The 16,226-nt window shown below is 34.5% G+C and overlaps 1 protein-coding gene across 1 annotated transcript in view; it reads right to left on the bottom strand.

The window, feature by feature from the left end:
• The window catches only part of LOC149786281 (uncharacterized protein CXorf38 homolog), a 77,107-nt gene that overhangs the window by 35,721 nt on the left and 25,160 nt on the right, over nt 1–16,226 (bottom strand). Inside the window, exon 2 of the mRNA XM_089976666.1 lies at nt 261–324. Coding sequence (XP_089832792.1) covers nt 261–324 — 64 coding nt within the window. The remainder of the gene's footprint in view (nt 1–260; nt 325–16,226) is intronic.

The following is a 16,226-nucleotide window of genomic DNA, read 5'->3' as shown; positions in this document are numbered from 1 at the left end:
CAATCTTTTTAAGCAGCAGATTTTTCAGAGTAATTTTGATTAAATAGCTAATGAAATGAAACATTTACGAAACAATGTTAAAGCATTGTCTAAAGAAGAGTGGTACAGATACACAAAATTGACAGTCAACTGCTAATAATTGTAACACTTTCTCTCAAACATAATCCATGTCGGAATAATACAATGTCTGTTTCATACATAACCTTTATCATTAACGCCGAACTTAAAGCAATATGTAGACAACTTTAAAGTCAAATAACCTGAGTATTGTAATAGATCCAATGAACGCTGCGGCGGCGATGGTTCAATTTGGACTTCGGCCATCTGTAATAGAAAAAAATATAAATATTTCAATACAAAATTCAAATTAAATTGATAGCAATGAATAATGATTTACCTATTCTAAGTTTTTATCTTGTGACCTGACTTCAAAACAGACATATATGTATTGCTTGATTTTTCAAATAATGCCTTTATTCTCAACATTGCACATTACAAATATTTCGTTGTAGTAGTGTTTGTGTATGTTTTGTCCTATATTCTATGTCTAAATAGTACAGTGTAGTCATACTAAAAGTGATAAATATTATTATTAGATCTATTGAGAAGTCGACAACACATTTAACTTTTTATGGTATCATATGATGCTATTAAATATTTATTGTGCAAATCAGTTATTACTTGATGAATGTGTTTCATGGATAGATTTACAACATCACATTGGTCTTTTAATTTTCTCATACTCATCTATGTCGACAGAAAATATTCCTGTCAAACACATAGCGTTTTTATAAGAAGATGGAAACTTGATCTCTCCAAAGGTATTATAATTTTCAAGAAATGTCTGGTCATTCATGTTTCCCAAAATATATTATAAGTTTGGACAAGAAAAAACAGATTGGCTTGCACCACATTGCCCCTGTTGTGCTGTTGCCGTTATACACATATACTACTGCTTCCTCTTATCCAATTGCCTATTGAAAGTAATGTCTTTTGTTACAATAATCCATATACTTGTGTTATTTACCAACATATGAAGCAAGCTGTCGTCAGCAGGTGTAAGTATCTGATAATAAGATCAATGTATGTTTCGAAATATTACAGAGGAAACTCTATACTCAGGGAACAATGTAATTTGTCACAAGTGTCGTCCTGGTTTCGATGCGAGAAAGAGAATTATTTGTATATGATGTGACTCAACACGATTTAAAGTAGCTTAAACAAACAAAATTTATTTGTGTATGGATTTTTCAATACACAATCAATACATGGTTTGGTTGGACAGAGCCCGCTTTAAGATATGTTGCCTTAGAAGCTTTTGTTTTGTACAGGAAGACATATTTAAAGTGGACAGCTTTCTGACAAAACTTGTTTTACCCATGAACAAAAAGCAAACTAACAAGAGAAACATGGAATTTAACATCTTTACATGCCTTAAAGCAACGATATAACTTTTTATTTTATTTATAAATGTCACGAATTTGTGCGTAGGGGAGGAAAGCGGAGAAGATATAAAAAATCTTGATAAAGAAATATTTCGTCAATCATAATTGATTGTATTATTATCTCTACACATGACAAATGTATCTCAAATTTGCGATGCATCCATGTTTGCATCATAAAATGATTTAAACTCATTTTTTTTTTGACAACGGTCAATCAGCAAGAGAGCATTATGGCATTTGTCAGCTTGAGGTAAATAACCCTCAGCGCAAATGATCAATCCCTTGAGAATTTTGAGTTGTTTCACGTATTTACACATTACGTTCCGCATTGAGTAGATGCATGTTAGCTCTTCTACAATATTTCAAAACTATCTCAGAGAAAAGAAAGCGAATTAAACATATCTTTGTGGTACAACAGCTTCCTGTCATACTCTATCTTTTCCACCAAAACTATGATTAAAACATATATAGCAAACATACTTTAGGATGTGATTATGTTGTTTTAGGCATATACATAACTTGTGAATTCTAGACGTTGAATATAATTATATAATGCAACTTTCAAGTTTGATATTTCAAAAAAAAACATATGAGCAATCTAAAAAGTGGCCACTGTAACGATAAGTTTTTATGATCATTGTTAGCATCTAATCTCATGGCGTTCAAATCCAAAGTAGCACTAGCAGTGGGCGGACTCTTATATTGCAATATGCCCTGTGAGGAATGTGAAAAGTTTCATAATGCATTCTTATATATTTTTTTGCAAAAAAGCACTTCAGGTTTCTTTCAAACTTTGACTGAAACAAAATGTCTTACTAAAACTCCAGATCTGACATCGAATTTACATGAGAATAAAGCAAACGAAAATGGACAAGGCTAAAGTAATACTTACGAAAGTGGGGCGAATTATATTTAAATTATGACCTAAAATAAATCTGCTCATATTTAAAGTAATACAAGGTGACTCGTTATATGATGTATTCGTTTAAAAATAAACCATATAAATGGCAAAAATGTTCATAAATCTGAAATTATTCGTAAATTTGAAAGGAATGAAAAATGTTGCAAATTGCTGCAAATAAAATCTAAGTTTAGAAGAAAGTTATCAAAGGTTAAATTTTCATATCTATGTTGTATGGCAATTTAAATTAGGCATTTCACAGCCTAATCTCAACTGCCGTAGGATTCAAAGTGTTAAACTAATAAAAATGACATACTCATGTTCCTTCAACAACAACAAAATTGGATGAATAAAAATACAACAGTGCTGTCCAACCTTTTTGACACCATTGGCCACTGAAAAAATATTTTTCTTGAAGCCTAGGGCCGCAGCAGAAAACTGAAAAGCAACGACTATATAGCTCTGGCGGGCCATTTAAAATCAGCCCGCTGGCCGATGCGACCCGCGGGCTGCGGGTTTAACAGCACTGATATACAACTTTGAAAACAAATCATAGATAAACAGCGAACAAAGACCGTAGGAAATGGCCTTTTCACTTTGATGAACGTTGCAGTATTCGGCAAAAGACGGAAATATTTGGAGACTAAAAGATGCATCAAGAATGTAAAATCACTCGAGAGGACAAAGAGAAATTCGGATATCAACATAGTGAGGTCAAACAGCAAAGACATCCTTTAAGAGCAAACAAAACCGAAAACGCTTGTGCTTGAGCAAATTCAAATATTTACCATATTAGAGCTAACAAGCTTCAAATAAACAGATTATGTTACGGTGTACTGAAGCTCAATTACATTAATACTTTTAAATGTATGCATGCTGATTAAGAGCCTCTTGTTTTAAATGTAAAAACAAATTATGTATATCAGGACATGAACGAATTGATTAATCATTTAAATGCATCCAACTATCCTAAAGATATGAAGTATGAACTATCTTTAGAAAAAACAGGAAAGTAATAGCAAAGGTTCAAAAAATGATGTAACCGGTACAATTATAGAGATGTTTATTGCATACAGATGCAATATGTATTGTTTCAACAATGAAAAGTATTGCATGCAGATCCAATATGTATACCTTTAACAAAGAAAACTATAAAGTAAAATGTCCAAGGTGTTACAAAATGCGTTGACGACTGTGAATTGGATCAAACCCACACCACATTTAAGATGATTTTATTCACCTGAAGTATCTTTCATTTGCAACAATATTACTTTTAAATGTGTGTGACCTGTGTTTTACTGCAGTACCACAACACTAATAAGATAAACCGAGTGCTTCATTTTCCAAAGAAAACTATACAAAATAACTGTAGATAAACCTAGTAAAGTAGTTGACAATGATAAGGAACCATAACACGTCAACCTCAATCTAGACAGTTTCGTTCAATATACATTTTAAATTGTCAGTATATTTGCCAAGCAAAATCTCATAGCTCAGACGGTATAATGTCGGCCAATCACGCCAAAGGTCATGGATTTGAATCTCACTAGAGTACCGTTAATTTCTTTATCTAAATAAATTTATTGCGAGAACTCCACCATCCACTATCCATATTATCAATTCACGTTAGAATCCAAGTTTAATTGCTTAATTTTCACAAACAAGCCCAATCATATAAATTGATTGGGGAAATACATATAAGGCATAGCATGCTATTAAAAGTAATTTGCATAACAGCAAATATTAAGTTTCTTTGCAATAATAACATCTTCACAAATGATGGTTTAGTAAATATTTGGGATATTCTTCTAAATGGATATGAAATGGGTATGGATCACAGTCGTATTTAGTGTTCTAAATTCCTGTCTGACTAAATATTGATGCCAGCTAATTGCATTGTTATTCAGATTTATTTACTTTTTTGAAAAAATAAGGATTTTGCACATTGTTTCATCATATATTCTCCCATGTATAACAGAATAGAACAGTTAATAATGTGCGGTTTTATCTTTTGTTTTCTACTATATCCGAGCCATGATTTTACTTTCTCGTGTAGGTACTATGTCTAATGGATGTAACGTTTTATTTTACATGCGAGATGTTATTTTGTTTATGTCTTGAATTACACATGGCAGATGCATCCGAAAAGCTGTTAATATTTCGGCGTTTACCTTTGTCAGTTTCATCCAAAGTTTTGGTTGAATATATTTTTCATTATTATATATTGTTATTAACTCTCTTTGAGGAAGAATAAATATGCCTATTTCATCAATGTTAGTTGGGCTGAATTTTATTTCAAAAAAGGCATTAGAGAATACTTTCCTTTCCATATATAATTTTTTTTTTGGAGGAAGAGAAAGTATTTAGTATTGCTACGAAAACAATGGCAAAGATGTTTAAAGGGAAACTGCCATTCCAAGGAACAAGCAAAAATATTTTCGTTCAACAAAAGAATTATGAATTTTTCGGTAGGCCTCAATATCCATCACATCAGTCAACAATATTATAATATATTTAAGAGGTTTTGATTTTACAGATGAATGTCTTATTTTAACAGCGGAACTTAAAACAGATTAAACTTGACGCACAAGTTAGATTTTGTATCAATGGCTACTAGGATCCATTTTGAATCGTTTCCTTCACATAATAGACCCATAGTGTATGCTGTTTTCTACTAGAAAAATAGTAAAACTTCATAATGCTAATTTTCAATTTAGTGAAATTGTTTATGAATGGGAAGTAATGTCGAGAAACACATGGAAAAATTTGAATTTCCATATCGTCTTCGATATTTTCTGAACATATCTTTACCATGGCAACAAGGAGATGAACGCAGAATTTATATCAGAAGTGAAATTAAAATACTATAATAAAAAAAACAATTTTTCTAGCAAAATGTGTTTCTTCGAGAAAATTACCCAATCATAATACACATACACCCTTCCAGAAACCCAACCCCATGCAGTTCCATCCACACAGAGAGCGTGCCTTACGCTTTACTAGCAACTATATATATATATATATATATATATATATATATATATATTAGAAACTAAACAACCAGACACAAGTAGAATGTGTGACCGGTTTCTTTCGCTTTAATTCTTCATCAGACTCGGACCATATATATAGGTGACGCTCTACAGTTTCGTATCTTGCATGGGTTAGAATTTTAAAGAAAAATAATTTCCCCGGCTTTCCTCACTGGTTATACTTGCTATTTAAAAAAGACCTTGTATATCTTAGGTATAATTCAAAGAACCTTTAATTCCATTTATTTTGGTGTATGATTGATGGGTGTAATATGGGTTATAGAGTATACAGCTTGGCCTTACTTCAGATGTGCACCTTTCAAAAAAGTGCTAGCTGCACTTTCACTTCTTGAAATTCAGAGGTAAATTGTATAAAAAAAGAGCTGATAACTTCTGTACATTTTATATATTTGGTAATTCATTCATTGCACTTTCAGAAGCTGGTATTGTCTAGTCTGTCAAAATTCATGTTCCCTATTTTAATAGCTGCATTGAATAGTGTACTTTAGACTAATTCAGGCAGAATTTTTAGCACAAGGGAGCAGTCATTTTAGTTAGCAGTGTGCTTAACTCATGTACAATTTCCAAAAGTACAATATCCAAAGAAATATCATCCACATTACATTAATGTAGTATAGAGGTATGACAACATTCACTCCACTGTGCATCTTTTAAATGCAAGCAACTTCACCTTACATACGCCACTCTCTCAAAAGTACATAATAACTGGTGATCGCCCAAATATGGACATAGAACACAATTAATTTTACAATATGTTCTCTACATTTGTTTTGGGGGCCCTGAGTTGCCGAGTGGTCTAAAGCGCTCTTCGTTACGGATCACTGACATCTCACCTCTGTCTGCGGCGGTTCGAGTCTTGGATTCAGCCAGCGTGGGTATGTGAGAAAGCTTGCCAGTAGCTTCTCGTGGGTCGGTGGTTCTTTCTGGGGTTTTCCCGGGTTCTTCCTCCACCAAAGATACTGGCCGCCATGTATAGCCTATCGTGTGCTGAAAAATGGCGTTAAGCCCCACAACAACAACAACAACAACAATCTACATTTGTTTCTCAGTACTGACCTTTCCACTGTGTGACAATCAATGCAAATCATAAGTTAATCTAAAATACCTTCAAAGATGATTTCACGGTGAAGTTCTTGTCAAAAGTTGACCTGCTCTTTTTTGAGATGCTGGACTGTCAACATAGCAGCATGTAAATAGAACACAGATTTCACTTCCGGATCATCACCAAGGCCTTATTACTCACTGTGCACTGTCGCCAAAATACATCACACACAACAACACCATGAGCTCATATTATCAAGAATAAACAGTTACCTTTAAATCCCTACCAAAAATGCATAAATAAAACTCTTCTATCACCGCCAAAATGAGAGGAAAAAATGTTCTAAAAATAGACTAGAACTACATTCCTGGGTACTGAACTGGAAGTATTAATTTTGACGTAATTCCATATGGGATTTGGAGCCAATCCTATACCAAGGGGAGATCACTCTGCCCGATCACTACCTATGTGGGTAGATAACTTTTAGCTAAACATGTTATCTGGAAGGGATGGATTTGCGAGATATTGATAGCTCACCTAGGGTTTTATTATTGGGTTAGTATTTCTAGAAAGAAAAAAAATATTTCACTAGAAAAATTGGTTATTATAATGCATTTGTTGTACGAGAATGTATTGGAGAAGAATGAGTGATCTGCAATACCTATGTGGCTACATGAGCCATAAGAGCGCCCACCTGTTGCTGTTCGTTGTGTGTTTAATCAGGTGCAAATGTTTTAGCAACGTGATACTATTGAATGTTATGGTTGCGAAACCGTTTGTAATTCAGTTCAGGTAATGGACATAAGATAAAAGAATTAACAAAACATAAAGGAAGAAGAGAAAATAGCTATATGTATTTTAGAGCATTTTCAGTCTTTGTCTAAATGTGGTTGAATGATATAAGAAATTCCAGAGATATATTCATTACATAGAAACATGTATGCTATAACATTTTGCTCCAAATAGTTAGATCGGTGTTATGTACGAATGGCTTGTAACAGGATATGCAAGGCTTACAGTGGCCCTGATGTGAACTTGTTGAACAAAATTGAACTTGCTAGCTGGCTTTTCTTTAAACCAATTTTAAAGTGTAATTTCACACATACATTCGTTAATGCCTTCGCATATACTTTCTAAATAAAAACCTGTGTTACACCAGTTATTGTGAATACAATAATATGATGACATTTTGCACATGTGCCCACTTAAACCTTCTCTTAAAACTTTAAACATTTACTGTCAACCGTTAAGTGTTGCAATAGGAAATAAAAGCTCTGAAGTGGCTTTCATTTTATTGTTGCGAAATAAACCAGACATATATCAGTATAAGGTGATATGAGGGATGGGTAGTTCCCAAACCGACTGCAAAAAGTTTAAAAAACTAGAATGGTGTGCATGTATAGGAAAATAGTATATCATGCAGTTTTGTTCAAACAGAGGCATATGACATTAACAACATAGAGGGATCTAAATGACATTGATGAATTTGCAACACTGGTGATATTGTAGATGAATTTCCTGTTCTGTGTATTTGTCAGTCTGCATCAGAATTCAGAAGAAATTTTACTAGGGACAGCCAAGTAAGATTAAATGTATCCTTTAGTTTTAAAGTATAAATAGGAAAAATTGTATCCTGCTCAGATATATGTACATTAAGCATCTGATACGAGGCAAACATTATTAAGTGTTCAATCCATCCTTCCACTGTATATCACCTAGCAGATCACAATCGGCTGAATAGGATTTCCCAATCTTTCTAAATATGCAGAAATGTAGAGGGACAACTTTGCATGGAAAACAAAATTATAGTTGCATATCAATATTGGCATGGTAGTATTTAAGTATTTATTTGTTTACAGATTTAATTTTTACATTTATTCTGAAAAATTTTGCTTGTTGACATAAAGTAATATAATTAAATGTAATCAACTTTAAAAATGTTATACTGCCTCGTTACATGCAAGAAAATAGTGTTAATTCCATCCACCACAATACATTAATTCTCACATTTGGTAGTTGTAACAAATACTTTTATGCTGTCTTACACAAGTGTAATCATAACATTGGGAAAAGCGTTCACTGCTGGCGTATCCGTCTACATTTTACATACGACACCTAAATTTTTATGTTTAAAATACACATACATTTTAATATAGTTGTGTGTCATGGTAAATACGGACTATATAGTCTGAAATAAACAATTATTTTTTACCTGACATCTCTATATCAAGAACCTAATTTTGAAGATCTAAAGAAGACACTTTTCTTACTCTGGATCATGTTCATGGAATGAATTGATATTTACGTGAAAGACAATGGGATTGTAATATGTGCTGAAAATTAAATTAAAGAATATCTTGTGATCAATCAGTTTCAAGGCATCTAACATTGCTACTTTTCTTCCATAATTAGTAATCAGATTGTTTCAAGCATACTGAAATTCACATGATTTATTGTCAGCGAAAGTTTGTATATTTTGCTTCATTATATTTAAATTTTGGAAAGGCTATGTATCTTTTTCTTAATAATCACATGTCGCAAAACAGCTAAGTTATATGGGTTGTCAATATTCTTTGAGGATCTCATGGAAATTAGTTATCACTCACTGAGTTGCCTTCTTAATAAGTTTTATTATTATTATTATTATTATTATTATTATTATTATTATTATTATTTATATTGTTGTTGGTGGTGGTGGTGATGGTGTTACTGTTGTTGTGTCTTCCTGCAGAGGGATGGACAGCCCATCCTCCCCCTTCCTTTTCATTCCATCTAAAATAACAAGGCTTCTTGGACATTGGGGTAGTCTTATGTCACGTGTTTAGGCTCGAATAAACAGTAACACAAGAAAGAGTGAAAACAACAAGCTTTGAAAAATTTAACAAATAATTTATTTCCCTGGAAAATATTGTAAAACTTAAAAAATAAGAACTTTCGGTTTTAACAATCAAATCCGAAAATATTCTAAGAATAATCCACGAATAAAATTTTAGAAGTCCTAATACTGAAATGTTTAAATGAATTCAAGTTCGAGTCCCTACGAAGAATCTAAGATGAAAGGCGATAGCGTATGCTATATCCTGTACAGTGTTGAAATCTACAGTTCCTTGTAGAAACAAGAAATATCACTCCGGTTTCGGAAATCCAAATACAATTTTTAAGAAATGTCTTTGTTCAAGAATTCTGTATGAGCACATATATTTCTCCAGGAAAAAAGAATAAATCCTTTTAAATCCAAATAATTCGAAATAACTCCAAACTGACACAACAAAAGAACACCTTGACTTCAAGTGTTATAAGCCCAGACTATGACTATTTCTCTAAAACAATGGTTATACAGTAATTTTATGACGCAGAATGAGTACCCGTATGAAGATCACGTGATCATGTTTACATATAAAAAATCACGTAGCCCCTGTATGTCCTTGATAAGACCCAATCATTTTACTCCGAGAATAAAAGTTGTTTCCTTCACTAAAATCTATTTTCAAGTCGAGGGTCACGTATCCATCACTGCCTCTATCTCAAACATATCATTTTCACAATAAAAATAAAACAAAACTTGTTCACGTGGCTGCTACTAATTTTGAATTAAGGTTGGGAACCAGGCCAGCCTTATGAGTTTACAGAAATGAACAGTTAAGGTCAAACTATTTTCTGGAAAAAGTATGAGTTCCTAGTAAACAGAGCTACATTATTTTGACGTATAATGAAATTAAAAGATAGAAAGATTTTAAAACTTACAAACAACTGAATCAGATAGAAATTAAATCAAATATGCATAACAGTAGTATCTGGTAAAGTTAAGGAGAATTCAAATTACTGATAGTTTGCTTCAGATTAGGTTGGTTGTGGCTCAGTCAAAATTTAGAGATTCGTTTTTCTGAAGAGTTATCAAGAAAAAGAAGAAAACTCTCCTACAATGTTAAAATTACATACATGTTTAATCATTGAGCATACTAATTCCTAATATTTGTATTGCGCTTTTCCACTTCAATTACTTATTCTTTTGTAAAATATCAAAAGTAAATATGTAATGAAGAAATAAAAAACATTATAAGCCATCAATTTTTTTAAAAATCTATTTCAATATTTATAGAAATGACAATAAGATGTAATTTTGCGGAAATAAAAGAAACACAAGCCAAGCGCTTTTCAAGAAAGACATAGATACGAACCCTAGTTCCAATCTAGGAACATATTTCAATAATAAAAGGAACATGGCATTAAATTATATCTGTCGGCCAACAGGTTGTGTTTTATGTGAAGAAGCAGCTCCACGTAACAATATAAAATAGGATTGGCAATAGGCAAAAAAATCTTAGTTACAAAACTCAAGCGTACATGTGTATCTGTGTAAAGGTTTCAAAATTATTTACAAAAACGATATGGACACATATTTGAATCGTTATTCTACGTTTTTCAACTTCTCCTTTCTCTGTGGTTGTTTTGTGTTGATTTAATAAAACATACAATCCAAGCATATTCCATCATATATGTAACTCCTGGTACATGATTTTATCACATTTTTGTAATTGTATTCATGGCTGTAAACTGTAGTGATGATCTTTAGTTTGATTTTGTCTACGTTACTAGGGTCTGTTTTAGGAAAATTAAGAGCGTAAAATTACAATGGATCTATAAATAGATGTTTACGTATTTGTTGAGAATTACTAATAATAATCTTGATAATAAGACTTGTTTACTAGATTGAGTGTATATTTTTATAAAAGGGTTGAAGTCAGGTGGGTTCTTAAAAGAATAATTACATACCAATGGATGGGTTAGGTCATGTGGATAAATATTTTTAATTATTTCTTGATTAGTATGATCTGTCACGTGGGGGTATGTTGTGAAATATAGATGTAATAGAAGTATATTAGAAAAGAAATGAGCAATTAAATTTCATTCCTGGCTTGGAATCATTCTTATATCTTGTGTTCTTGTTATAACATCAAGTCTGCAGACGTGTTTTTATGCTGTATTTAGATATTATTTGAGAGGAAAGACATTCGGTTGGATTATTCATAGGAAATAAAAAGCGTTCATTAGCTATAATATTATTTTGGAAATATTGTAAATTATTCAAAGGAGTTCAGGACAACGCCATTTTGACAACTTAGTGATTCTTAGCGGACTTGTACGTTTCCGGTCATGAAACTTGTACGGAAAGTTTCATTCCTTTGGACTTTAATACAAAGTTTTCAGGATTATTTTGAATTAACTTCATTCTGCTATAAATTCCTTTCACATTTTCATTTATAATACTGATAAATAAACTGTTACTTAGTTTGTGACCATAGAATTGTAACATCTGATACAGGTTAATATTTTCAGTTGGAAGATATTTCATGACGAAGCTAAATGTCGACTCATTTGGAAATGGCTTGTAAATCGTAGATTGTCTGGCCTGGTGTGCCGTAATATGACAAAAATAAAGGTTTAGAAATGTAAATTCCACTCAGAATGACCTTTGCTACTCACTGATCTCCCCTCTTCATTCTTCTCTGTTCCGCAAGTAGCTCTCAATGATATGCATGCAATCATGCAATACAATTACTAAAATGTTATGAGACCGCTCCAATGGTCTAATGGTTAGAGCGTCCGCTTTGGATGCGAGAGGTCTCGGGTTCGAAACCCGCCCGAGTCATACCAAATTCTTATAAAAATGGCACTAGCAGCTGCCTCGCTTGGCGCTTAGTATTAAGAGGTTAGTGTTAGGACTGGTCGGCCTGGTGTCAGGATAATGTGGCTGGGTGGGACATCATGCTACGTGGATGCGGCATGATGCCCCAGCGCTAGACATCATTATAAACTCCCAAACTGCAGACATCGTAGCGATATGAATATAAAGCTACGTTCAAAGTCCAATACACAGACACACTAAAATTTTATGGATTAAAACATTTTATGAAGGAAATATCGTACCTGCATCGTACTGTTTTCAAATTCGTTTGGATATTGTCATGTCTTTAATGAAATCATTACTCGCAGCAACGAACATGACAAAAGATAAAAATACATACCTCCTCATAGAATGTAATTTTTATTGATTAATTTATCATCTATTCATCAGTAATTTCGTACGTATTGATATTTTTAGAGTGATATGGGTAAGCTATTCGTATATATTTCCTAATGACGTCTTGTGGCAAGCACATCCAAAATGAGGTACTATAGGGTCGCCATTATATATCATCCATAAATAACAACATAAAGGTGAGAAAGTTACAAAGATATTATAAACAATCAATAAATGCTGCTTTATAAGTGTCCTATTTATGATAAAATAAAATACCTTTCAGCGAATTAGACACAATCTCTGACGTTTCCCTAATTGCAAAAATACATGTCTGAAGTAAATCTCTGTGGGCGACAAAGACGGATATGAGATCGAGCTGGAAGCTTCCATTTGTGCCTCCTGCGAGAAAGAACATACACACCAATGGATGCATCAATGGGAAGCTGCTTCCCGACTGATAATTTCAACGATCAAAGGTTGTTGCTGTCATCGCCCTTGGTGGTCTCAACCGTTTGCTCAATTTCTGATGCCTATACATAAATTATATTTTCGGTTCTGCCGTTAGCGCTCTGGTTCCCAATAGACACGTGTTCATTTAAGCAGTCGTAATTAAATTAATTTTACAGCGGCGCAAGTCACACCTGTTACTATCGATGTTGCCCTGACAGGAAATCTGATCGGTGTACCATTGATTTATTGCTGTGGTCGCAATGTCAGCAACACTAAGGCCAACGGATTTTGCGACGTGTTTGCAAAACGCATATACAATAACACACTAGAATTATTATTTCGCAAGTACAACGGTATTTTTTGTGATTTCATCTCGCACCTTGTGTTCTCTTTCTTGTAGTTTTTCACATTGGTTGCTTTGAGGGTCCATCATAGTTCTTTTATTAATAATGCCAACGCGAAGTACAATTACTCGGCTGGGAGACACATCGCGGCCGAATGCAACACGCACATGCGCTTCAAACCAAATATTTTTCCTTATTGGTGCAACTGCAATGTACTCATATAAATATTTTCATGAGGAATGTATATGTCTCCAGCGATTGGTTGGACATTTTAAAGTTTACCAAGAACTACACTGATTACGCACGCTCCTGCTTGGTGTCACCAACGACCTATCTCGTTTTTGTCCAAGAACTGTTATATGGAAAAGTGAGTGCTTGGCAAATATCAGTATGGGTTTTCTTTGGCCGGTCGAGTTAATGTGGTGGTTCAGTATAATTGGCGTAGAATTTTATCTAGGTACATTTGTCGGTGACTGCCACTTGAGTCTCTGGATGTTTTCAAGCTCTACAATGTTATCTGTGACGGTATGATTTAGCGTACTATAGCGATGATTCAAAATTGGTTTCGAGTTGTTATTGGTACATCAGAGTGATGCAGACTATTGATTTCTATTTGACCCTCGATGAAATTATTTTAATTGTATACGAAGGTCTGTTAACCAGTTCCGAAAAGATATTAATCGCCCAAAGGAATAAAATTGTAGTAGATGTTGACATGACTTTTCAACTGATCAGCACCCTGTCCCGGTCCAATTCTTTAAGACTGACACTGTATGATTGTATGGGGTTCATTAAATATATGTAATTTTAAATCTTAAACACAAATGTGAAAGAAAATTAAGAACCCTGTAGGGTAATTGTTTCTTTTACTTCAAGCTGAATCGCATATCTGGCGACTTATTACAGAGGTACGGCATTTGTGAGAAAGTGAAAAACATAGTATCTGGGGTTATGTGGTACTGGTAAGTATGACACTAGCGACTATTTACCACCATTTGTATTACACGCGTCTGGTAGCTGTGCTCGCTCGTCTGCAATGGTTAGCAGGCATTTCGTATATCATCAAGTGGTGCTTCTAAGTGACAACGCAAAGTGGACGAGCGCTTGCGTGGTCCGTGGGGAAGCTTCGCTTTCCGCGAGCGCAAGCGGCGCTTTAAAGACGAGATGCCATTATTATTGGACTATCTATTCGAGTTTGTGAGGGATGCTTTAAATAAAAGATCTCCTCTTCCAAAAGCTTTGTTTTTCGATGTGGAACCAGTTCTAGTCAAAATACAAATGATGAGACTTTATCACGCATATGATCCAATGAGTTCCAGGTTCTGGTGACGATTTAATGATGCCGGTTTTCTACGTTCGAGGGATCATCGACACCAGTTCATTCAGCATGAAGACGCCTCAAATATACTGCATTGATTTTGTCATCGCGAGTAAATTACAATTGGAGAGTGGACGAATGAAACGATTTGTTCGTGTGGTTTCCAACGGTGAGACCAGAGACAAAGTCCTCGTCCGTTCTATGTCCGCACAAGTAGTAGAATACTTTTTCCTGTCTTCTTGTCACTGTGCATCCAAGCGAACCTCACATGTCAAGTACAGTCGTCAGAACCAACAGCCCCAAACACAGCTGATTTTGCAACCAAGGTTTTCACAACCGGTATCAGTGCCTAAATCTCCGCGAAAAAAGGAAATATTCCACCTTCGTGTTTCATTTCGGTGACCTCGGCCGCAGACAACATGGGTCGGTCGTTCCCAAAAAACGTGTCTGAGGCTAGATTCAAATGTATTATGGTTTGTTTTGTCTTCGAGATTGATATATTTATGAGCGTCCTCCGTCTCACCGTGACAACTTTACGCTAGTACTATATTTATTTCAAACATTACAGTTTAAATAACAACAACTGTATGTTTGAGAACTAACTACGAGTTTTCCAAAAGTGCGTCAATGACACTCATTTGGCCACCTGAGCCATGCAGCAACAGAGTCTTGTCGGAAAGTAGCAAAGCAAGGCTTTTTTAAACGGCGGCGGGAACTATAATTACACCTGCATTAATATGCATATCGACCACGGACTGCAGATGTTCTAACAAACAGTAATAAATCGGGTACAAAGTGGTGAATTTATACCAGAAAATATCCAGACCTGTATCGATATCTTAATATGCACGATTGGTTTGAGCCAATCGAGTTAATTTCTTCCGTTCGTTTTTGACGACAGCTTTACTGGATAGAAACTTCAAACACTCCAAGTCGGACCAATATCATTGCTCTATTGGATTGTCCATCACCTGCCGGATCCATACTTTGGAACTCCACAGACACGTGTCCTACGAGTTTGAACCCTTCTGACTCACAAGTAGGTCCACTTCCCCAACCTAGAGTTACAGGAGAAGCATTGCTGACACCATAGTTTCCACAGCGAGGTCTACGAGAACTGAATTTTCTGAAAACCATACCACGTTTGGGTGGTTCCTGTCGGAGAGTCTCCTCCAATATAGACAAATATTTTTCATTACCCACTGGAGGCAAAGCCTCCTTTGATAATATATTCACGAGAGCCTCGACGAGTTCCAAGTGAGATTCGTATCTGCTAAGAAAACTATCCCAGTGTGGTCTGGTCCTTTGTGCACTCGTGTTTCTGTATTGTTCAACGATTTTATTAAAACACACCAATAAAGGATCATTTCCGGCTGCTTTTGAAGTTCCAATCCACTCCAGAAATACATATCTGTGTCATTCACTTGTGGTATTATTTGGGTGTGTATCTCTGGGCATTTTATACTTCAAAGTGTGATCTTCTCAAGGAACGTTAGCGGTAAACCCAATGATTTCTACCAAGATCATCTGACGTCTTTCTCCGTCAAAGTTTCGAATTTTCGTTGGTAGCTTTGACAACATCGAGCACCGCATGTATTTCCTCGATGGAGTGTCTGCTGAAACTAAGCCTTGTTGGAATATATCCATTGCC

Source organism: Sinohyriopsis cumingii, chromosome 12, assembly GCF_028554795.1.
Source record: "Sinohyriopsis cumingii isolate HCF-2022 chromosome 12, ASM2855479v2, whole genome shotgun sequence".
Classification (NCBI taxonomy): Eukaryota; Metazoa; Mollusca; class Bivalvia; order Unionida; family Unionidae; genus Sinohyriopsis; species Sinohyriopsis cumingii.
This window is presented reverse-complemented; position numbering and strand designations above follow the sequence as displayed.